We start from the raw sequence: 19,263 nt of genomic DNA, 5'->3' as shown, positions 1-19,263 counted from the left end.
CATCCCGTGGCTATGGGATCACGAGCCACAAATTGACTGGGGGGCGGGGGCCATAACGTTCTACAATCCCCCATGTGGAGCCCACATGGCAGGGGCCCCACCACAAGATCCAGGCCCCTCCCAGGAAATGGCCAGGTCGGCAGAAACAGTGGAACTGATCCCCCCCAGAGTACTGGGACATGGCTAGAGTTTTTGAGGAGGGGGAGTGCGATCGGCTTCCCCCACACCGGAGCACGGACTGTAAAATTGAGCTGAAACCAGGAGTCCAGCTGCCTAAGAGTCGCCTCTACCCGATGAGTCCAGCCAAAGCGGCGGTGCTCTGGGAGTTCCTGGACAAAAACCTTCACAGGGGGTTCATCCGGCGCTGCACTAGCGAGTTCACAGCCCCGGTCCTGTTCGTAAAGAAGAAGGATGGGACATTGAGACTGTGCACGGACTACCGGGGCCTGAACGTGGTCTCCGCTTGCAACAAGTACCCCTTGCCCCTAATCAAGGACTTGTTGACTTGTTTGGGGGGGCGGATTTTCACCAAACTAGACCTACGGGAAGCCTACTATCGGGTGCGGATCACCAAGGGGATGGAGCACTGCACGGCTTTCAACATGAGGCTAGGTCAGTTTGAATATTGCGTGATGCCATTCGGGTTATCCGGGGCCCCTGGGGTGTTCATGCCTCTCAGAAATGAGGTACTGCAGGAGTTCCTATTTAAGGGGGTGGTTGTGTACCTAGATGACGTGTTGATTTATTCTGACTCGCTGGAGGAACACGTGAAATTAGTGAGAGCCGCGCTAAAACGGCTGCTGGACAATGAGCTATTTGTGAAACTGTCCAAATGCGAGTTCCACAAAACTAAGTTGGACTTTCTGGGGTTTTGGATCTCCCAGGACGGCCTGGAGATGGACCCTGCCAAAGTACAAGATGTCCTGCAATGGAAGGCCCCTCGTATTCAGCGACAACTGCCATCCTTTCTGGGACTCGCAAATTTTTACCAGGACTTCATTGCAGACTTTGCCCAACTCACCCTCCCCCTCACCAACTTGCTAAGGACTAAGAACAAAGGGGTGGGGGCTGTAAATGCCGCCTTTGGACTGGTCTCTGGATTGCGAGGCAGCATTTGTGGCACTGAAACGTGCCTTCACGTCAGAGCCTGTGCTCCGGCATGGAGACCCCTCGCGTCCCTTCGTTGTTCACGTGGATGCCTCAGACAAGGCTATGGGGCAGCTCTATTACAACAGGGGGAGGACGGACAGTTGCACCCTTGCGCCTACTTGTCTCGCAAGTTTTCTGGCACGGAGTTAAACTGGACAGTAGGGGACAAGGAAACGGAGGTGATTAAGCTGGCTCTGAGCACTTGGCACCACTGGCTGGAGGGGGCTCAATTCCCGTTCGAAGTATGGACGGACCGGAAGAACTTAGCGGCCTTAAAAGCGCCAGGGAAGTTGTCCACCAAGCAACTCTGCTGGGCCGACTTTTTCTCCTGTTTCAATTTCACGCTGCATTTCTTCCCAGGGAAAACAAATGTTTTGGTGGATGCCTTGTCGCTCCTTCCCAACCTGGGGGCTGAGGCACCGCCCCCTGCAGTTCTGTGTTCTCCCCCACCCAGCTGAGTTTGGTGCTTTCGACCTGGAGCCAGACTCGCGCCAAGGTGACCCCGCCCCCTGTCCCGGCAGGCTTGGGCGCTGAAGGAGGGCAGGAAGCAGCCGGTGCCTCCAGAGGAATGCTGTGATAGCGAGGGAGGGGAGGGGATCTGGTGGATGGGGAACAAGTTGTATGTACCTCCCCAGGCCAGGAAGGCGGCCCTGCAGTTGCACCATGATGCCAAATCGGCAGGGCACTTCGGATTTGTAAAGTCCCTGCACCTAGCATGCAGACAATTCTGGTGACAGTCGCTGCGGAGCGATGTGGAGGCCTACATAAAGGGGTGTCCAGTGTGCGCGGGGGTCAAGCATACGCAAAGGAAGGCACAAGGTCTCCTTCAGCCACTTCCTACTCCTGAAGAGCCCTGGTGGGTGATTTCAATTGATTTTATCACAGACTTGCCCACGAGTCGGGGAAAGACGGTGATCTGGGTGGTGGTAGATCTGTTCTCCAAGCAGGCCCATTTTGTCCCGTGCTCCTCCCTGCCCATGACCAGTCGCCTAGCCCAGCTATTTATGCAGCACATATACTGCCTGCACTCTGCTCCAGAGAAAGTGGTGTCAGACAGGGGCAGTCCGTTTGTCTCTCGGTTCTGGTGACACTTCCTAAAGTTGTTAGGCACGGAACAGGCCCTTTCGTCGGTGTTTCATGCACCCACAGACGGCCAGACCAAATGCATGAACCAGACACTAGAGCAGTACTTGCGGTGCTACATAAACTACCACCAGGACAATTGGGTCGACCTGCTCCCGTTCACTGAGTACGCCTACAATAATGCCGTGCACAGTAGCACCGGGAAACCGCCTTTGAAGTGGTATCAGGTCAGCAGCCAAAGCCCTTCCCTTTTTTGTCAGATACGTCGGGAGCGCCAATGGAGCTCCAGGGGTGGGTGCAGTCTATCCGAGAGGCCCATGGGGGACCCATGCAGAAGGCACTGGGCAAAGCAAAATGGGCCTATAAGGAGCAGGCCGACAAGAAGAGGCACCCCCTTCCTCTGGCTGTCGGAGATTGGGTGTACCTAAGGGAAGTGTACCTAAGGCTTGCCAGAAGCTGGGACAGAAGTTTTTGGGGCCATACCGGGTGACTAAAGTGATTAATTCAGTAACGGCCAAGTTGGAGTTGCCCAAGAGGTTTCGGGGGTGCACCCAGTATTCCATAGTAGCCTGCTGAAGGCAGCGCCCACTCCGGACAAATGGCACGCATGAGAAGAGGCTCCTCCGCCAGAACGGGTAAAAGGGGAACTACACCAGGAGGTGCGCAGCATCCTAGACTCCCAAGTATACTGGAAGAGACTGTAGTATCTGGTGGCATGGACCCATTTCCCGAAGGGAATGAACGAGTGGGTGGACGCCAGACATGTTAGCGCACCACGCTTAGTACGGGCGTTCCATAAAGCATATCCAGAACGCCCACATCCGTGAGGGAGGCATTGGGGGGCAGAATGTCAGGATGGGCCCCTTGGCTCATCCCCCCTCTTCCTTCTAGCCTTCCAGGAAACAAAAGCTAAAATGCAGTCACAGCTCTCCAAGGTGTGGCCAAGCTGCTGGCTTTTGTAATGTTAACTTTGTATCTGAATGTTGATATTCTTTCCTTTGTTATTTTACTGTAACTGCAGCTCTTGGGTCCAACTAGGGGGCGGGCCAAGGGCAGCAGGGATTTAAGGTGTTGTTCTTTCTATATTCCTCAGAATTCATCTATCCCTCGCATGCTTCAGTTCTCAATAAAGTCTTACTTTTTAAAAGAAAAACTACAGGCCGCTTGATTTTGGGACTGCGGTCTCACAGAACCTTCTAGGACTGAGCATGGATTCTCACCATGCTACTTCCTGATTCACAAAGTCACATTTCATTATGTAAAGTAATTATGCATAAATGAGTTCTATGTCACACTGGAGTGTACCTTTAGAGAATGATGATCCTCTATCTCATACTATCCTCTATCTCATACGGGGACATCTGGAGACAACCACCCTGGGTGGCCCCCATTGAATCACATGGGGGGTGGTCTCCCTGGCTGACTGTGCACTGGGACATGTGCTGGGCAGCCGAGGAGGTGGGCAGCATCCCTCCCCTTCCCCAATGCAGACAGGATTCCAGAGGGTTGGAGGTGTCCACTCCATGTGCATCCTCTCGGGCTGGGAGGTGTCTGGGCCAGGCCTCTTCCCTGTGCATCCCTGGTGTGCCTTGCCTCCCCCTGTGGGTAAGGCGGGGAGTTCTGCAGGGACTGTGTTGCCCGGTTGCATTTTGCTTAAAAGATGAGTGCCTGATGCCTCTCAGTGGGAGGGAGGGAAATATGCCTCTCTGCTCGAGGCTTGCTTGGTCAGCGTTGCAGGCCTGAGTTGGGGGAATTCCCAGCACTGTCCTGCTCTGAAACTGCTGGGTCAGAGAGAGGCAGTGGCTGGAGGAAAGGAAAGAAATAAGTGTGTACAATGACATGGAAGAGGGCTGGCTCTGTTTGAGAGGGGAAGGCATCCCTGGAAAGTGCAGCTTCCCACAGTGGCCAAAACTTCTTGCTTCTGCAAGCCACGAACATGAGCCCCTGTCCCTGTGCATTTGGTCCAGCACTCTTAGTGAGCCAACTACTGTCCTCAGGTCACTGCTTGCTGGTTGTTCCCTGCTTAAGACAGCCTTCCCATCTTTTCCTTCCCATGGACTGTCCAGGGCTGGGTCTTTGTTAGATCCTAATGACTCTGCCATATCCCTGTCCCTTCTCAAAAGACTCCACATCCTGTTTCCTCCGCTATTTCCCCATGTCTGCCTACTTTGCATCTTAAGGGACTCTACTCTTCTTTGAAGAGGCAGCCAGCACGAATTGTAACAGAGGTTTCGTTTCACCCTGTTTTTCCATGCAAATGTGTTGCAACGTAGATGGTTCACCAGGGCCAGCAGAGGGGCGCAGGAGCCCATGGGGGGGGGGGGGCAGCAGTGGTGGGATCCAAAAATTTTAGTAACAGGTTCCCATGATGGTGGGATTCAAACTGTGGCGTAGCGCCAATTCCTGGGTGGGGCTGTGGCAAGGACGCAGCTGCTGCGCCGGTCCTTGGGCGGGAAACGAATGCACGCAGGCACAGGCTACCACGCATGCCGGTGCACATCCTGCTAGACTGCTTCAAGTTCTGCGCGCTACTGCTGAGAGGAGGGGCGTAACTAAAGCAAAAATCATGTGGCAAAATCACCAATTAGTAACCCTCTCTCAGCACACACAAATAATTAGTAACCTACTCTTGGGAACCTGTGAGAACCTGCTGGATCCCACCTCTGGGGGGCGGGAAGGAAAACTCAGAGTCCGCCCTGGGCTCCATTTTCCCCGGCTATGCCATTGATCTCATATATTTTGTATGACCCTTTATCCAAGGAGCTCAGAGCATCCCTTCTCCATTTTATCCTCACAATAACCCTGTGAGGCAGGTGAAGCCACCTGGTAACCAAGATTTCCTTTTTGGTCAGCTGGATTGAGCCCACTACTCATGTTGATTTTTGTAGCCTTGTTGTTAAATTACTGCAGTGTGCTCCCCCTGAAGACCACTTAGAAATTGCAAGTGGTTCAAAATGCAGCAACCCAGTTATTTTCAGGGACTGGCCAATGGAAACACCTCTATAGGAGTTGCCAATTTGATTTCCAAGTTTAATTCATGGTCTTGCTAATGGTCTTTTAAAAGCCCTTCAGCCACATATTTAGAAGAGCTTTGCTCACCATCTCTCTCAGTGAGCCAACTACTGTCCTCAGGTCACTGCTTGCTGGTTTTTCCCTGCTTAAGACAGCCTATCTGGCATTAAGCAGAACCCATGCTAAGGATTGGGGCTTTCTGAAGAGGCAAGTAGGACCACTGGCGTAATGCCCATTGGGCAAGGTGGGCAGCTGCCCAGGGCATCACCTTGTGGGGGGCATCAAAATGCTGGGTTCGTTTTTGGGTATTTTTAGTGGTTTTCCATTTTTGGCCTGCAGGGGGCGCAGTTTTTAGGCTAGCGGACTCCCAAAGGGGGTGCCCCTATCCCCCATTGTTTCCAATGGGAGCTAATAGGAGATGGGGGCTACAGTTTTGAGGGTCCATAACTTTGGCCCCCCTGAACCAAACTGCACCAAACTTGGGGGGTATCATTAGGGAAGTCTGTGCCTTCAGAAATGTGCCCCCCACAGCCTGCAACCCCCATTGACAGCAATGCAGAAAACTCAATGAAGAACAAAGATTCTTGGGCAAATTTCTAGGATGTTCCTGCAGGGGGCGCATTTTGGATGTATCGGCACCAAAATTTCAGGGTATCATCTGGAGATGATGGCACTCCCCAAGTTTGGTGCTGCAGAATGAGTTCAGGGGGTCCAAAGTTGCGGACCCTCAAAGGGAGTAACCCCATCTCCTTAGCAAAGAATGGGGGATGGGGCACCCCTTTGAGGGTCCATAACTTTGGACCCCCTAAACCAAACTGCACCAAAATGTAAAGTACCCATAAGGACAGTTTCCAGATGATACCCTGAAATTTTGGTGCCGATACATCCAAAATGCGCCCCCTGCAGGAACATCCCAGAAATTTGCCCAAGAATCTTTGTTCTGCATTGAGTTTTCCGTATTGCTGGCCATGGGGGTTGCTGGCTGGGGGGGGACATTTCTGAAGGCACAGTCTCAAAACTTTCAGGGTCTCATCATGAGACTGCCCTGATGATACCCCCCAGGTTTGGTGCAGTTTGGTTCAGAGGGGCCAAAGTTATGGACCCTCAAAACTGTAGCCCCCATCTCCTATTAGCTCCCATTGGAAACAATGGGGGATGGGGCACCCCCTTTGGGAGTCCATAACTTTAGACTCCCTGAAACAAACCTCACCAAACGTGGGGGGTAGCATAAGAACAGTCTCCTGATGATACGCTGAAAATTTGGTGCCACTAGCCTAAACACTGCGCCCCCTGCAGGCACCAATGTCCTGGAGCAAATAAATTTTTGGTCGTGGTGGAGTGGCCGCCCATGGGGGGGGGGGGCATCCAACTCAGGTTTTGCCCAGGGCTACAGTTTGCCCAGGGCTGCCTCGTTACGCCCCTGAGTAGGACTCATTTGTCCTTTTAGAGTGCCTGCTGTAGGCAGTGGATGGGTGGTTAGTTGGGGTTTATTGTCATTGATGCATTTTTAATTTTCAAATCCAAAGCCACCCTGAGCCACAAAGGAAAGGCACCATAATTTAATCAATAAAGGACAGAACTGAGATTTGCATATGACTTTTCTCAGATCCTAGTCCAACTATTTAAATGCTGCATGACACTGGTCCTTCAACTACTATCATTCAGAGTGTCTTCCTTTTGTTCCCACATTATACACAGCTCAGCATAAAATACCACTGAACCAATCTACAGGCTTGTTGAAGAAACTTTACTAACGCTTTCAGAAAATTAACTTGCTGTCATGAGTCAATTTTTTCAAAGCCACTGAGATGCATTAAAGCCATTTCAAGGCCGGAATCACTGGGGTGATGTGTGGTGCTGATTGGTGGGGCTGCTGAGAGGTGGGGCTTTTCAAATTTTTAAATCTTTTCAGTTAGTCTCTGGAACCAGCAGAGAAGAGTAGCAGTGGAGAAGAGGAGTGGGCCAGAAAGGGCTGAGTGAGCTCTGGTTTCCTTTTCAAAGGGATTTTCTAAAAGCCACATCTTTTAAACAGTGTATTAGGAAAGGAGTTGATAATAAAACTGCAAGGATTGTCATGCGCTTATATAAAGCAGTGGTGCGACCAAACTTGGAGTACTGTGTTCAGTTCTGGTCGCCACATCTCAAAAAGGATATCGAAGAGATAGAAAAAGTGCAGAGAAGGGCAACGAGGATGATTGAAGGATTGGAGCACCTTCCTTATGAGGAGAGGCTGCAGCGTTTGGGACTCTTTAGTTTGGAGAGGAGTGTTTGGGACTCTTTAGTTTGGAGAGGAGACGTATGATTGAAGTCTATAAAATTATGCATGGGGTAGAAAATGTTGACAGAGATAAATTTTTCTCTTTCTCACAATACTAGAACCAGGGGGCATTCATTGAAAATGCTGGGGGGAAGAATTAGGACTAATAAAAGGAAACACTTCTTCACACAACGTGTGATTGGTGTTTGGAATATGCTGCCACAGGAGGTGGTGATGTCCACAAACCTGGATAGAGGGCTTGGACAGATTTATGGAGAAGTCGATCTATGGCTACCAATCTTGATCCTCCTTGATCTCAGATTGCAAATGCCTTAGCAGACCGGGTGCTCAGGAGCAGCAGCATCAGCAGCAGGCCATTGCTTTCACATCCTGCATGTGAGCTCCCAAAGGCACCTGGTGGGCCACTGTGAGTAGCAGAGTGCTGGACTAGATGGACTCTAGTCTGATCCAGCTGGCTTGTTCTTATGTTCTTATGTGGTTTCTGGACTGTATGGCCGTGTTCTATAGCATTTTCTTCTGACCTTTCGTCTGCATCTGTGGCAGAGGATCCTCTGAAGATGCCAGCCACAGCTGCAGGCAAAACATCAGGAGAAAATGCTACTAGAACACAGCTATAAAGCCCAGAAATCACACAACACCCCATTATAGAATTGTTTAAATCAAACACACATCAAAAGAAGAAAAAGAAAGAACCAGGCAGTGCTCAAAATCAAAAACACAATGGAATTTACAGAGGTCCCACCCAATAAAATGTCTGTAAAATGAAACTGATTAGAATATCTAGTTGGAACAAAAGGAAACAAGCCATGCAGCAAGCAACAGACATGTCTACCATCAATATAGCTTCAGTATTTTAAAAACAACGGTCACATCTGAGGCTGTGTTTCCCCAACTCCCCCAGTGTTAACTGCACCATCAATAAAATAGAAAAGCAGCCTTCTTCTTCCAGGACAGTGGTGACATCAATGGGCTCTCAGGACAGAAAAAAGGAAATACTTCTTTACTCAATTAGTATGAAAATTGTGAAATTCACTACCAATAGATATGGTGTGAATGGATGTTATGTTCCCATTTGTTCATTTTTAGAATGTTTTATTGGCTTTATATATGTGATTTTATATTGTTTTATTATGCTGTGCACCACCCTGAGCCCTTTGGGGGAGGGCAGAACAAACAAACGAACAAACGAATGAATGAGTTAGACAAAATCATGGCAGAGAGGTCCATTGATAGCATCTAGGAATGGTACCGGATGAGAACCTCCATATTGCTAGAACACGGCCATACAGCCTGGAAACCACACAGCACCCAAGTGATTCCGGCCGTGAAAGCCTTCGACAATACATTGAACATCTCTACGGGGAGAAATTGTTCCAAGACACACGGAAATTGGAAAAACTACGGCTCAGGAAAGCACACTTACTGTGTTCTCTAACCTTTCTTCTACACTGCAGAGACACAGGTACTATCCCTTCATTTGCTAGAACACGGCCATACAGCCCGGAAACCACACAGCACCCAAACCTCCATATTGCAAGGTTGCAAAAGTCCTTGAATACAAAGCTAGGAGCAACATCAAGGCAAGAACCTCCATGACAACTGGTTGGCTGCTATATGATAAATGATGGTGGACTAGAGAGACTCCGATCCAGAAGGTCCCTTCTTATGCTGTGTTCATAAGGAGTCCTTCACTGCTAGAGAAAGGTAGACTTTGCCCAGATTATCTCTGTCTCTATTCCTTAGCTTTTCCCCTCATCACATTTTAGGAATGGCAGTTGCAAGAATGTCTGATAATCATCACAACCATTAAATGCACCCATGTCACAGGGTCTGCTATGATGGCAAATTCCTGGACTGCAAAGCACTTTGCAAATTCTCAGCATCACAGCAACAATACACAGTACATCAAGGACAACTGCATGGTTGGGCTGCCAGGCCGCTTCTTTTTTTGGAACAGCACGACACTAGGAAAGCTGTTCTACAATCTGGTTATCTTGTCAATCTGATAGTTTTATATGCTCCAAAAAGGTTGAAGAGCATGAAGTCTATCTAAAGTCTTTGCTTTGTTCACTATTAATTTGGCCAGCACCACAACAATTTCTAGTACAAGTTGGCTAGGATTGCCAGCATACTGAATACACAAACATCTGGCAGAAACTGGGACTAGTTCAAAGGTAGTAAGGTATACCTTCTTGAAGTTAGTACAATAAGTATACAATGCCTTTACAACATCCATAGCACTCAACTCTGCATAATAACTCTGGCCGCAAGTGCTCCCCTCCCTGACCTGGCCTTTCCATCTACAGCCTTGTATAGGAACACTGAACACATGAAGCCGCTTTATGCTGAGTCAGACCATTGGTCAATTCCAGGGGTTTGCAACCTGCAGCTCCAGAGCCGCATGCGGCTCTTTCAGCCTTATACTGCGGCTCCACATGGCCTGGAGGTCAGAGGGTAGCATGGGCGTGTCCCTCCAGCCCTTCAAAGAAGCACTGGAAGGAAAGGTGAGTGAAGGGGCCGAACTGGAGGTGACTCTGTGCATGAGGACGCCTCTTTTCGCATCCCTGCCACTCACCTCTCCTTCCAGCGCTGCTCTGGAGGGTTGGAGGTTGGGGGCCGGAGGGTAGCGTGGGTGTGTCCCTCCAGAGCAGCCGCCATCCCCCCTCTGCCATCCCTGCAGCCGCCATTCCCCCTCTACCCCATGGAGCAGGCTGCCTGCTCCGTTGGGCAGAGGGGGTTTCCCTGCCCGGTGGTGCTGCCTCCCACAGCGCAAGAGGCAGTGGAACCAGGCAGGCCGCAGATGCCATTCCCCCTCTGCCCCATGGAGCAGGCGGCTGCCTGCTCCGTTGGGCAGAGGAGGTTTCTCCGCCTGGTGCCGCTGCCTCCCACAGTGCAAGAGGAGCAGCGCATCTGCCTGCTCCATTGGGCAGAGGGGTTTCCCCTGCCTGGCGCCTCCGCCTCCCAGTGCTGTAAGGAAAGGTGAGTGGAGGGACCAAACCTGAGGCAGCTCTCTGTGGAGCCGCCTCTCTGGCTTGGTAGATCTTCGGGGCAGTGGAAACCGTGTCCAAATGGCTCTTTGGGTGGTAAAGGTTGCCGACCCCTGGTCTATTCTGTCCACCATTTTCAACTACCTAAGGCCAAGTCTTCCCCAATAACTGCAAGCCAACATCCTCTGCTAGACCTGGCAGGGAATGACTCTGAGATTTTCTCCCTCCGAGCATGTAATCTTCACCATTAAACCAACCAAATCTTTCTGCCAACCAAAGACATCTGCAGCTGCTAGTGCATTAGTCTGTGATCTCGGACAAACAGGTTTGAGTCTTCACTCTACCATGGAAGCTTGCTGGGTGACCTTGGGCCGGTCAGAATAACTCAGCCTAACCTACCTCACAATAGTCCTTCATGCTTGCAGTGCTTACCCTACAGTTGGCAGCTTCGCAGAAGGTTTTTCCCACTTTATTCATTTATTTATTGTTTAAATGGGATTTGTCTACTGTAAAATGTCCCCAGTCAAGCCAAGTTGCCATTTCACCCTCCCGTTCTCTCCATGAAACCTCCAGCTGGGGAAGTTGTTCTCTGCTGCCTTTGTGTGTAAGTGTGTCTCATCTTGGATCTAGCGTTGGGTCTAACATTAGATTAGATGTCGTGTACTTTTCACAAGCAGCATTACAATTTTTTTTTAAGTTCCTCTGATCGCTCTAAATTGCTGCCCTGAAGAATGGGAGGAACTGCTGTTGTGTGGGAAGAAGGGGAGGAGCAAGAAAACCCAATGCAAGCCAAACACATGTCATCAATCTTCCCTTGCCCTGTGAGGGGAGAGGGAAAGTCATACTTTCAGAAGCTCTGGAAGCCACAGAGATTCTCTGCTCTGAAGTGTGGCAATTTGGGGGGAGGGGGAAATGCATGGGTAACTGAGAATCCAACCTGAAGGGAATGTACAGTCAATGCGAAGGAGAATACAAGTGCGTAAATGGTCAATATGGTAAGCCATGCTGAATCTCTGTTGTGGAGAAAAGGAAAGTATATATATGTAAAGAAAAACTGTACAGTGGCATTTGGCTCATGAAGCATGCAATCATTAATATTTTAGAGGTTGAAATGCCTTGAGGGGATGGTTGCATTTGGCTACAACAGACGCTTGTTGCATTTGATGACAACAGCTTCACCTGCAGATTCACTTGCCATCTTTTTGTAACCCTACAAGGTGGATCAATGTTACCTAACACAGCAGATGAGAAGCTACAAGTCTTAATTGACATAATGGAGTAAGTTTGTGGCTCAGGCAAGAGTTAAGAACAGGGCTTCCTCATCCCCTGCTCAGCCCCTTTCCAAGTTCACTGGGGAACATCCTGAATCATTGGGGTGCACTTGAGAAGCAGCAGGGGAATGATTAAATCCTAGAAGCATAAGATTCAGGGGTCATGTGTGTGCATATGTGTGTATGGGGAATACAAAAATACCATATGGAATTAAGGAGGATCCCCAGGCCAACTTGGGGGTAGGCAGGCTGCCAAAAGGCAAGTTTGGATGCTTCTGCACTTATCTTGAAAGCTCAAAGCCTGCCTCCCACCCATATTTTATTAAAGGTAAAAATCTGTTTGTCTGCTCAATATTATATATTCAACAGTCAGGAAAACCTGCCCATCAGAATTACCTTTGCCACGGGTGGGAGAGGCTTTAATTGAATAAAATAAAAAAAGATAGCACACTCTGCCACAATTACATGTTTACAGATAATTATAGTTCCTCTGACATTTCTGTTTCATTACGGAATACTGAAAACATGCAACTTAAGCAGATGATTAAAGATTTTCTTTCAGCCTTGGAGTGCCAACTGCATCCTCCCAATTCCTCAGCTACCTGCATATGTATCTTCTTTGAGTCCAACACAAATGGGTTTCCCCCATCAGTGTATACCAGCACCTGGACATGCATTTTACATGTCTCCTATGTCAACAGCTACATCTGCATTTATTTTAAATTTAAAATCTGCCCTAACTCAGGGGCTTCGGGTGAGTAATAAGAATCTGCTATGCCTAATGACAACTTCAAAATCAGAGCACTGATGAGCAAAGTGCTATCCCCAATTGACAACACACACACACACACACACTGCTGTCCCCAAGGCAACTGAGACCTGACATCTTGCTGGTTGAGAACCTGATGCTTCCCATTATCTGTAGCTCCTTTGCCTTGTCCTTTATTAACTGGCCTACCTGATGCTTAGCAACTTCACATTTATTTATGGAACAGCACATTTGCCAGCTGTACGCAGTCATGGGGTGGGGTGGGGTGGGGGGGGGGGTTCAATGTTTTGAAATCCCAGAGGCAACACTGCACAGGGCCCCTTCTACCTGTCTGCTCCTTGGGCAAGAAGAACAAGGTGGGAAAGGAACAGCGGGCTGGACCAGGCATGCCCCCCCCCCCACCCACTGCCATGTACCCCTTGTCCAAGATGTGCATATCTTGGGAAATTGGGGAGGGCGCTTTCCCCTTCCACCCTTCTGCTGTCCACCAAAGAGCACAATGGCTTATGGATTTTGCATCCGGATTCATTCACTAGCGGCTGCTCCAGGACCCAGTTAAAAGATACGCCACTCGCCCCCTCCCCAAGCAGGTAGCAATTTGGGTTCCTCTCCGAAGCCTCCCCCGGCCACAGCAGACTTGGAGAAGCCTCCGGGAGGCGAACCCTGGACCCTCCGCCCCTGCGGTAAAACCCCATCACTCGGCAAACGCGGCGTGTTGACGAAAAACCGCTCCCGGGAATCCGCCCCTCCCCCCACCCCCAGGCACGCACACGCAACCTTCTGAGGTCAGGAGCTGCCCCCCCCCACCCTCCCCTCCCGGCTGGCCAACAGGTGCGGGGTCACGGGGCACAGCGCCCCACACTCACCTTCCCCGGCGGCGCTGGCAGAGGCAGTTCTTCGGTCCCCACCGGGCCGGCTCTCTCCAGCTTCTGGCCCCTCCGGCACTTCCCTTCTCCAACCCGGAGTCCCGGACGGAGGGACGGAGGACGCAGCAGCGCCGGCCCCCAGGGGGTCCCGCCCGCAGCAGCAGCAGCAGCAGCAGCAGCAGCAGCAGCAGCAGCAAAAGAAGCAGCAGCAGCAGCAGCCGCCGCCGCCGCCGCATAAAGCGCCCGTCCGGGCGGGCGGCTGGGCCGAGGAGGCAACCTGCGCGGCTCAGCTGCGGGGCGCCCGGGAGGGCTGCCCACCGGGCCCGGCTGATCCACGACGGGGGGAGCTGGGGCGCAGTGGCAGACGACGGCGGCAGCAGCAGCAGCAGGTGGCCATGGCCCCGCCGCCGCCGGCACGGCCTCTCTGCCCAACGGAGGGAGCGAGTGGCGTGAGGCGGGTGCAGTCCCCCCGCCCGTTCGCCGCCCGCCCACGCACGCAGAACTCCAGCAGGTGGGCAGGAGGAGGGACTGAGAGGCTGCGACTGAGCCCGAGCGGGGCGACGGGAACCCTTTCCTGGCCAGCAGCTCCCACCTGACAGCGGGCTGCGCTTCAGATCCCCCGAGAAAACGGCGCGGGGAGGGGTGGGGGTCTTTGTTTTCCAAAGTCTTCTAGGCAGGGGGAGACTGAGACCCCCACTCCTTCTTCCAGCAGGGACTACCAGACTTGCTGGTGAGAAGCCAGGGGCAGCAGGACTGGAGGGGCTGGAGGATGGCTGCCCTGGCCCCAGGCTGAGTTTTCACCTCCAGCAAACCCAAGAGCAGAAGTCTCTTGAGGACCCAAACCAGAAGGGTGAAATGGAACCTTCAGGTTTATAGGCAATCTACCCCTTCCCGTGAGAAAATAGCCAGGTAGACCTCTGTACTCCCCAGTGAATCTGTCTGGCTGCCATGAGAAGGAGGGGATTGGACAAGAGGGACTGATCCAGAACTGGCATCACATTAGCCAAGACTTTGAAGAAATGACCCTCTGTCAACAGAGGCCTCTACCTCAGAATACCAGATTGCAGCAGGTGGGATGATGGGTTCGGTGGCAGATGATCTGCTTTCAAGCACTGGCATTTCCCTCCTTCAAAAGGGTACTGGTGAGAGACCAGAGGAAGAGGAAGCCCTCTGCCAGTCAGAGGAGACAAGCCAAGAAAACATCAGTTGTTTCCTGCTGGCAGCAGTCTAAAATGCTATCGGTGCTGGACTAGATGGGCCATTGGCCTGCTCAAAAAGGGCTGTTCAGGGAACAATGTGGTGTAGAGAGCCCAGTTCCGCTCTGCAGGACTTAGGTTGGGAATCCTCACTCTTCCAGGGAAGCTTGCCGGTGACTTTTAGGCCAGTCACACACTCTCAGCCGAACCTACCTCACAGAGGTGTTGTGAGGATAAAGTGGAGGTGCGGAGAATGATGTAAGGTCCTTTGGGCCCACACAGGAGAAAAGTGGGGATGTAACTAAAAAAAATCAAGTGATTCACCCAGATTAAATTTTATGCTCCAGAATTTCAGGCACCTTATTCCAGAAAACATTTCTTTTAAAAAAAATAACCCTTCACAAATGCAATGTGATTTTGCAAAAATTCAAGCGGACAGTCTCACTATCTATATTAACTTCCAAGTATAGACTGTAAGACTATACAGGCACAATTCAAGGTGTGGGTTTGGAACCAAGATGCCTGAAATCCTCTTTGGAGTTCTCCTTTGGGTTATCCCACCTTCTGAGATTAGACAGGTCGCAACTTCTCAGTCATGGCACAACGCTCTGAAACTCTCCCTTCTGCTGTAGTCTTCCACCAGCAGGTGAATCCTGTTTTGTTGGTTGTGATATTTCCTCAGTGATCCCTTGTCTCTGATCAATGTTTTAATTGTGTTTAGGAGACTTCCAAGGTTACATTTAATCATTTTAGGGAGCTTGCATGATGTTGCACTTCAGTCCTTAATTTATGAAGGGATTTATTTCCTGCATTTCTATCCAGTGGGGACCCAAAACACCTTACAACATAATTTTCTCTGCATGGCTGTATAGTATTGATCCCAGGTGTGTCAGTGAGTTTCACTAACTGTCATGAAGCTCACTGGATGACCCTTAAACCAGCATTCCTCACAGGGTTAAGAACATAAGAGTAAAAAAAGAGATTCTGCTGGATCAGACCAGAGTCCATCTAGGGCTTGAACATCTTTCATGGATCCAGAACAGGGTCATGGAGGCACTACTATTACCAACACCAACACCAACACCACCTCTTCCTCTTCCTCTTCTTCCTCCCCCTGAACTGGTTTCCTGCACGTGCAGGGTCAGTTTTGTAGCTGTCTCTTCCAAAGGTCATGATTTTGAATGTCTTCTGGGGTAAGGTTCTTTGCCCGCATGGAGGGTCATGGAGGCACTGCTGGTTGAAAACTTCATTCAGAACCATCGCAAGCCCCAGTCTGTCGGTTTTGACATCCTGGCAATTATAGAAGTAAAGGACACATAAGAACATAAGAAAGAGCCTGTTGGGTCAGACCAGAGTCCCTCTAGTCCAGCACTCTGCTACTCGCAGTGGCCCACCAGATACCTTTGGGAGCTCACCTGCAGGATGTGAAAGCAATGGCCTTCTGCTGCTGCTGCTCCCGAGCACCTGGTCTGCTCAGGCATTTGCAATCTCAGATCAAGGAGGATCAAGATCAGTAGCCACAGATCGACTTCACCTCCATAAATCTGTCCAAGCCCCTTTCAAAATTCTGTCTGTCAACATTTTCTACCCCATGCATAATTTTATAGACTTCAAACATATCCCCCTTCAGACATCTCCTCTCCAAACTAAAGAGTCCTAAACACTGCAGCTTCTCCTCATAAGGAAGGTGCTCCAATCCCTCAATCATCCTCATTGCCCTTCTCTCAGAGGTGTATTTAGGCAAACTGGAGCCCAGGGACAAAACCTGAGTTTGGCCAAAAAACAAAAAAACCAACCCCGTGTAGGATGTAGATGTTCCTTCCCCCACCACGACCAAACAATGATTTTTGCACCAGCTCACAAAACACTTCCCACCCCCAGCAAAACATACATGTCTCTCTCCCCATCAACTCTTTTTCCTAATTTTGTCCTCACACCAACCCTATGAGGTAGGTTGTTAGCCTGAGAAACAGCTCCAAGCCCGTGCAAGTGGGAATTAAACATGTAAATCTCCCACAAATCACCCCAGCAAAACATTTACCAAACAAATGTCAGCAGTATCTCCCACAAAACACCTCTAGTGGAATCCACCCCAAACAGCATCTCTTTCAGTGGTGTTTAAACTAGGGAGCCCAGATTCTTCTTTTAAATCCACCTTAAAGGGAGAGTCTGGGGTCCCCAGGAGTCCCCAGTTAAAACAACATTGAAACAGATCCTCAAAATGATCACATGGAATGTGAGAATAGCACAACGAAAAGGGGAAGTTTGGGAGTTGATCATCTCAAGGCCAGTGCAACAATAGTTCCCAACCACCTGCCGCCTCCCGCTGGGAGGGCTCCAGGATCGCTCCTAGTTAGCTACAGTTACAAGCATCAAAGGAAAACTAAGGGAAAGGAAAAGATCCACTAACGTACCAGAAGGTGAAGACAGTGGCCCCCTCCCCACGGCCAAGTGTGAGTCCTCACACCCCATTCCACCCCCTTGATGGCAGGGGAAAACACATCCTGGCATTATAGCATGTTTATCGCACTGCAAACCATCACCATTCATTACTGTGGATTGATATGACAGGTTTAAGTTTATCCAAACATTTCAGATTGACCCTGCTTGACAAGTCAGGAATTCCACTTTGAAAAATTTTATGGATGCATTTTAAAATGTACAAGAGACCTACTTCATAGTTTAGAGTGCTGTTTTTGTCCTTTCAGAACCCAAAATGGTCTATAACTGACATCTCTTACAAAGTGTTTCTTTATTTAATACAATTTTATTCTACCCTCTGCCAAAAAGCCTGACCTAGGTTAAGACTGCCAACTCTGGTGCGGAAAATACCTGATGATTGGGAGGGTGGAGCCTGGGGAGGACAGGGTTTGGGGAGGGAAAGAAAGGGTGCTCAGCAGGGATGTGATGCCAGACAGTCCATCCTCCAGAGAAACAGTTTTCTCCAGGGGAACTGATTTTGATTGTCTGGAGATCAACTGAAATAGTGAGAGATCTTCAGGTACCACCTGGAGATTGGCAACTCAAATCAAAGTATCCTATCAGATGCACAGAGCCTTTTTTGTTTGCTTGTTTGTTTTTCAGTGCCCAGATTCTGGGCTTGTGCCTGAGCACAACAGTCAAATGAATACCTTAAGCATTCAGTGAGTGACTTTTGTTCACTTCCTATCAATCTAAGGCCGCTTCCGCATGGCCACGCTGGGGGTCGGGTCGGCATACATGACGCCGACCCAACCCCCCCAGGACCGTTCGCACTAACGGTCCCAGTAACGACCAGGAAGACGGCGCTGTGCTGCACCATCGCCCAATCGACTTACCATCCCTGCGACCATCTGGCATGTTGCCAAGGCCAGGGGACACGCCCCCCTGCCCTGCGTGACCGCTCTGGAGTCGCAGGGCAGGGGGGCGTATCCCCTGGCCTCGGCGACACGCCGGACGGTCGCAGGGACGGTAAGTCGATTGGGCAAGCGGGGAGGGATGGCACCTTCTAGCCGCTGCATGGCAGCGGCTGGAAGCCACTGTTTTCCAAAAACCTCACTCTGGGAGCGAGGTGGGAAAATGGCAGCTTCGCGCCGCTGGGGAGGAGCGAGGGCGGTGCAGCTGCAATGCAGCTGCTCCCCCTTGCGAACAGCTCCCTGGGGCGACGTTTTTGCCATCCCCAGGGCGCTGTAAAAGGCCTGTGCGGAAAGGGCCTACCATACATGACAGAGCCATTGTGAGGATAAAATGGCTAAAGGATACTGAGACAACAGTATGGTGGGTTAATAGAACCTGCATTAGCTCTAATTATCAAGCTTCATTTAGGAATTTCCCTGTTTCCAAACTAGGAAGGAAGGTTATGATGAACTACAGCTAAGGTCGAGAGTGCTGGCGATATGCATCTATCATTACTTACCAAATGGCAATGTTTTTTTAAAAAAAAATGTTCCCACAAGTATGATTCTTGACTTCAGGGATATTTGACAACACAGGGAAGTAATAGTAACCAGCAGATAATTGCTGCTTTTAGCACAATGATAATTACAGATTGATCCGGGAGATCTCAACCTGAGATCACACTAGACCTATTCATATGTTCAGGGAATACAAGCATATCCATGTGCAGTATTTAGTGAGACAACATATGTAGTGTAGTGGTTTGTCTAGGACATGGGAGATCCAGGTTTAAATTCCCACTCTGCTGTAGAAGGTTGCTGACTGATCTTGGGTCAGATGCACACCCTTAATCTAGCCTCATAAAGTTGCTGTAAGGTTGAAATGGAAGCATGGAGAATGATGGAAGTTGCTTTGTGTTTACATTGGGCAAAAAGGTGGGGTACAAATGAAATAAATACACTGCTCCCTTGGGTTTAATTTGCTTAACAGGTTTTATGTTGTTATTCTTTGGGTTTGATCACTGCATTGGCACATTTAGACTTTTGATGGTTGTGATTGTTTTTTTGTTTAACCAACCTCAATCCTAAAAGTTCTAACCATTTCAGGAATCATTGGTTGATAGTTTGTGGTGTATAAAATGTGCTCAAGTTTGATGTGCATTAGAATGCAGACACAACCCTTTGCTTCACATTGGATGTACATTAGAATGCAATGGCTATGCATTATATAATGGAATGCATATCCAATATGAACCTAAACACACATTCAAATGTCGA

General features: G+C 49.9%; 1 protein-coding gene across 1 annotated transcript in view; it reads right to left on the bottom strand.

Moving 5' to 3' along the window:
* Window positions 1-13,866, bottom strand: part of CALN1 (calneuron 1) — a 182,495-nt gene extending 168,629 nt beyond the window's left edge. The window contains exon 1 of the mRNA XM_048518765.1: window positions 13,416-13,866. Coding sequence (XP_048374722.1) covers window positions 13,416-13,651 — 236 coding nt within the window. The 5' untranslated portion in view covers window positions 13,652-13,866. The remainder of the gene's footprint in view (window positions 1-13,415) is intronic.
* Window positions 13,867-19,263: the final 5,397 nt, after the last annotated feature.

Source organism: Sphaerodactylus townsendi, linkage group LG16 (genome assembly GCF_021028975.2).
Source record: "Sphaerodactylus townsendi isolate TG3544 linkage group LG16, MPM_Stown_v2.3, whole genome shotgun sequence".
Classification (NCBI taxonomy): domain Eukaryota; kingdom Metazoa; phylum Chordata; class Lepidosauria; order Squamata; family Sphaerodactylidae; genus Sphaerodactylus; species Sphaerodactylus townsendi.
This window is presented reverse-complemented; position numbering and strand designations above follow the sequence as displayed.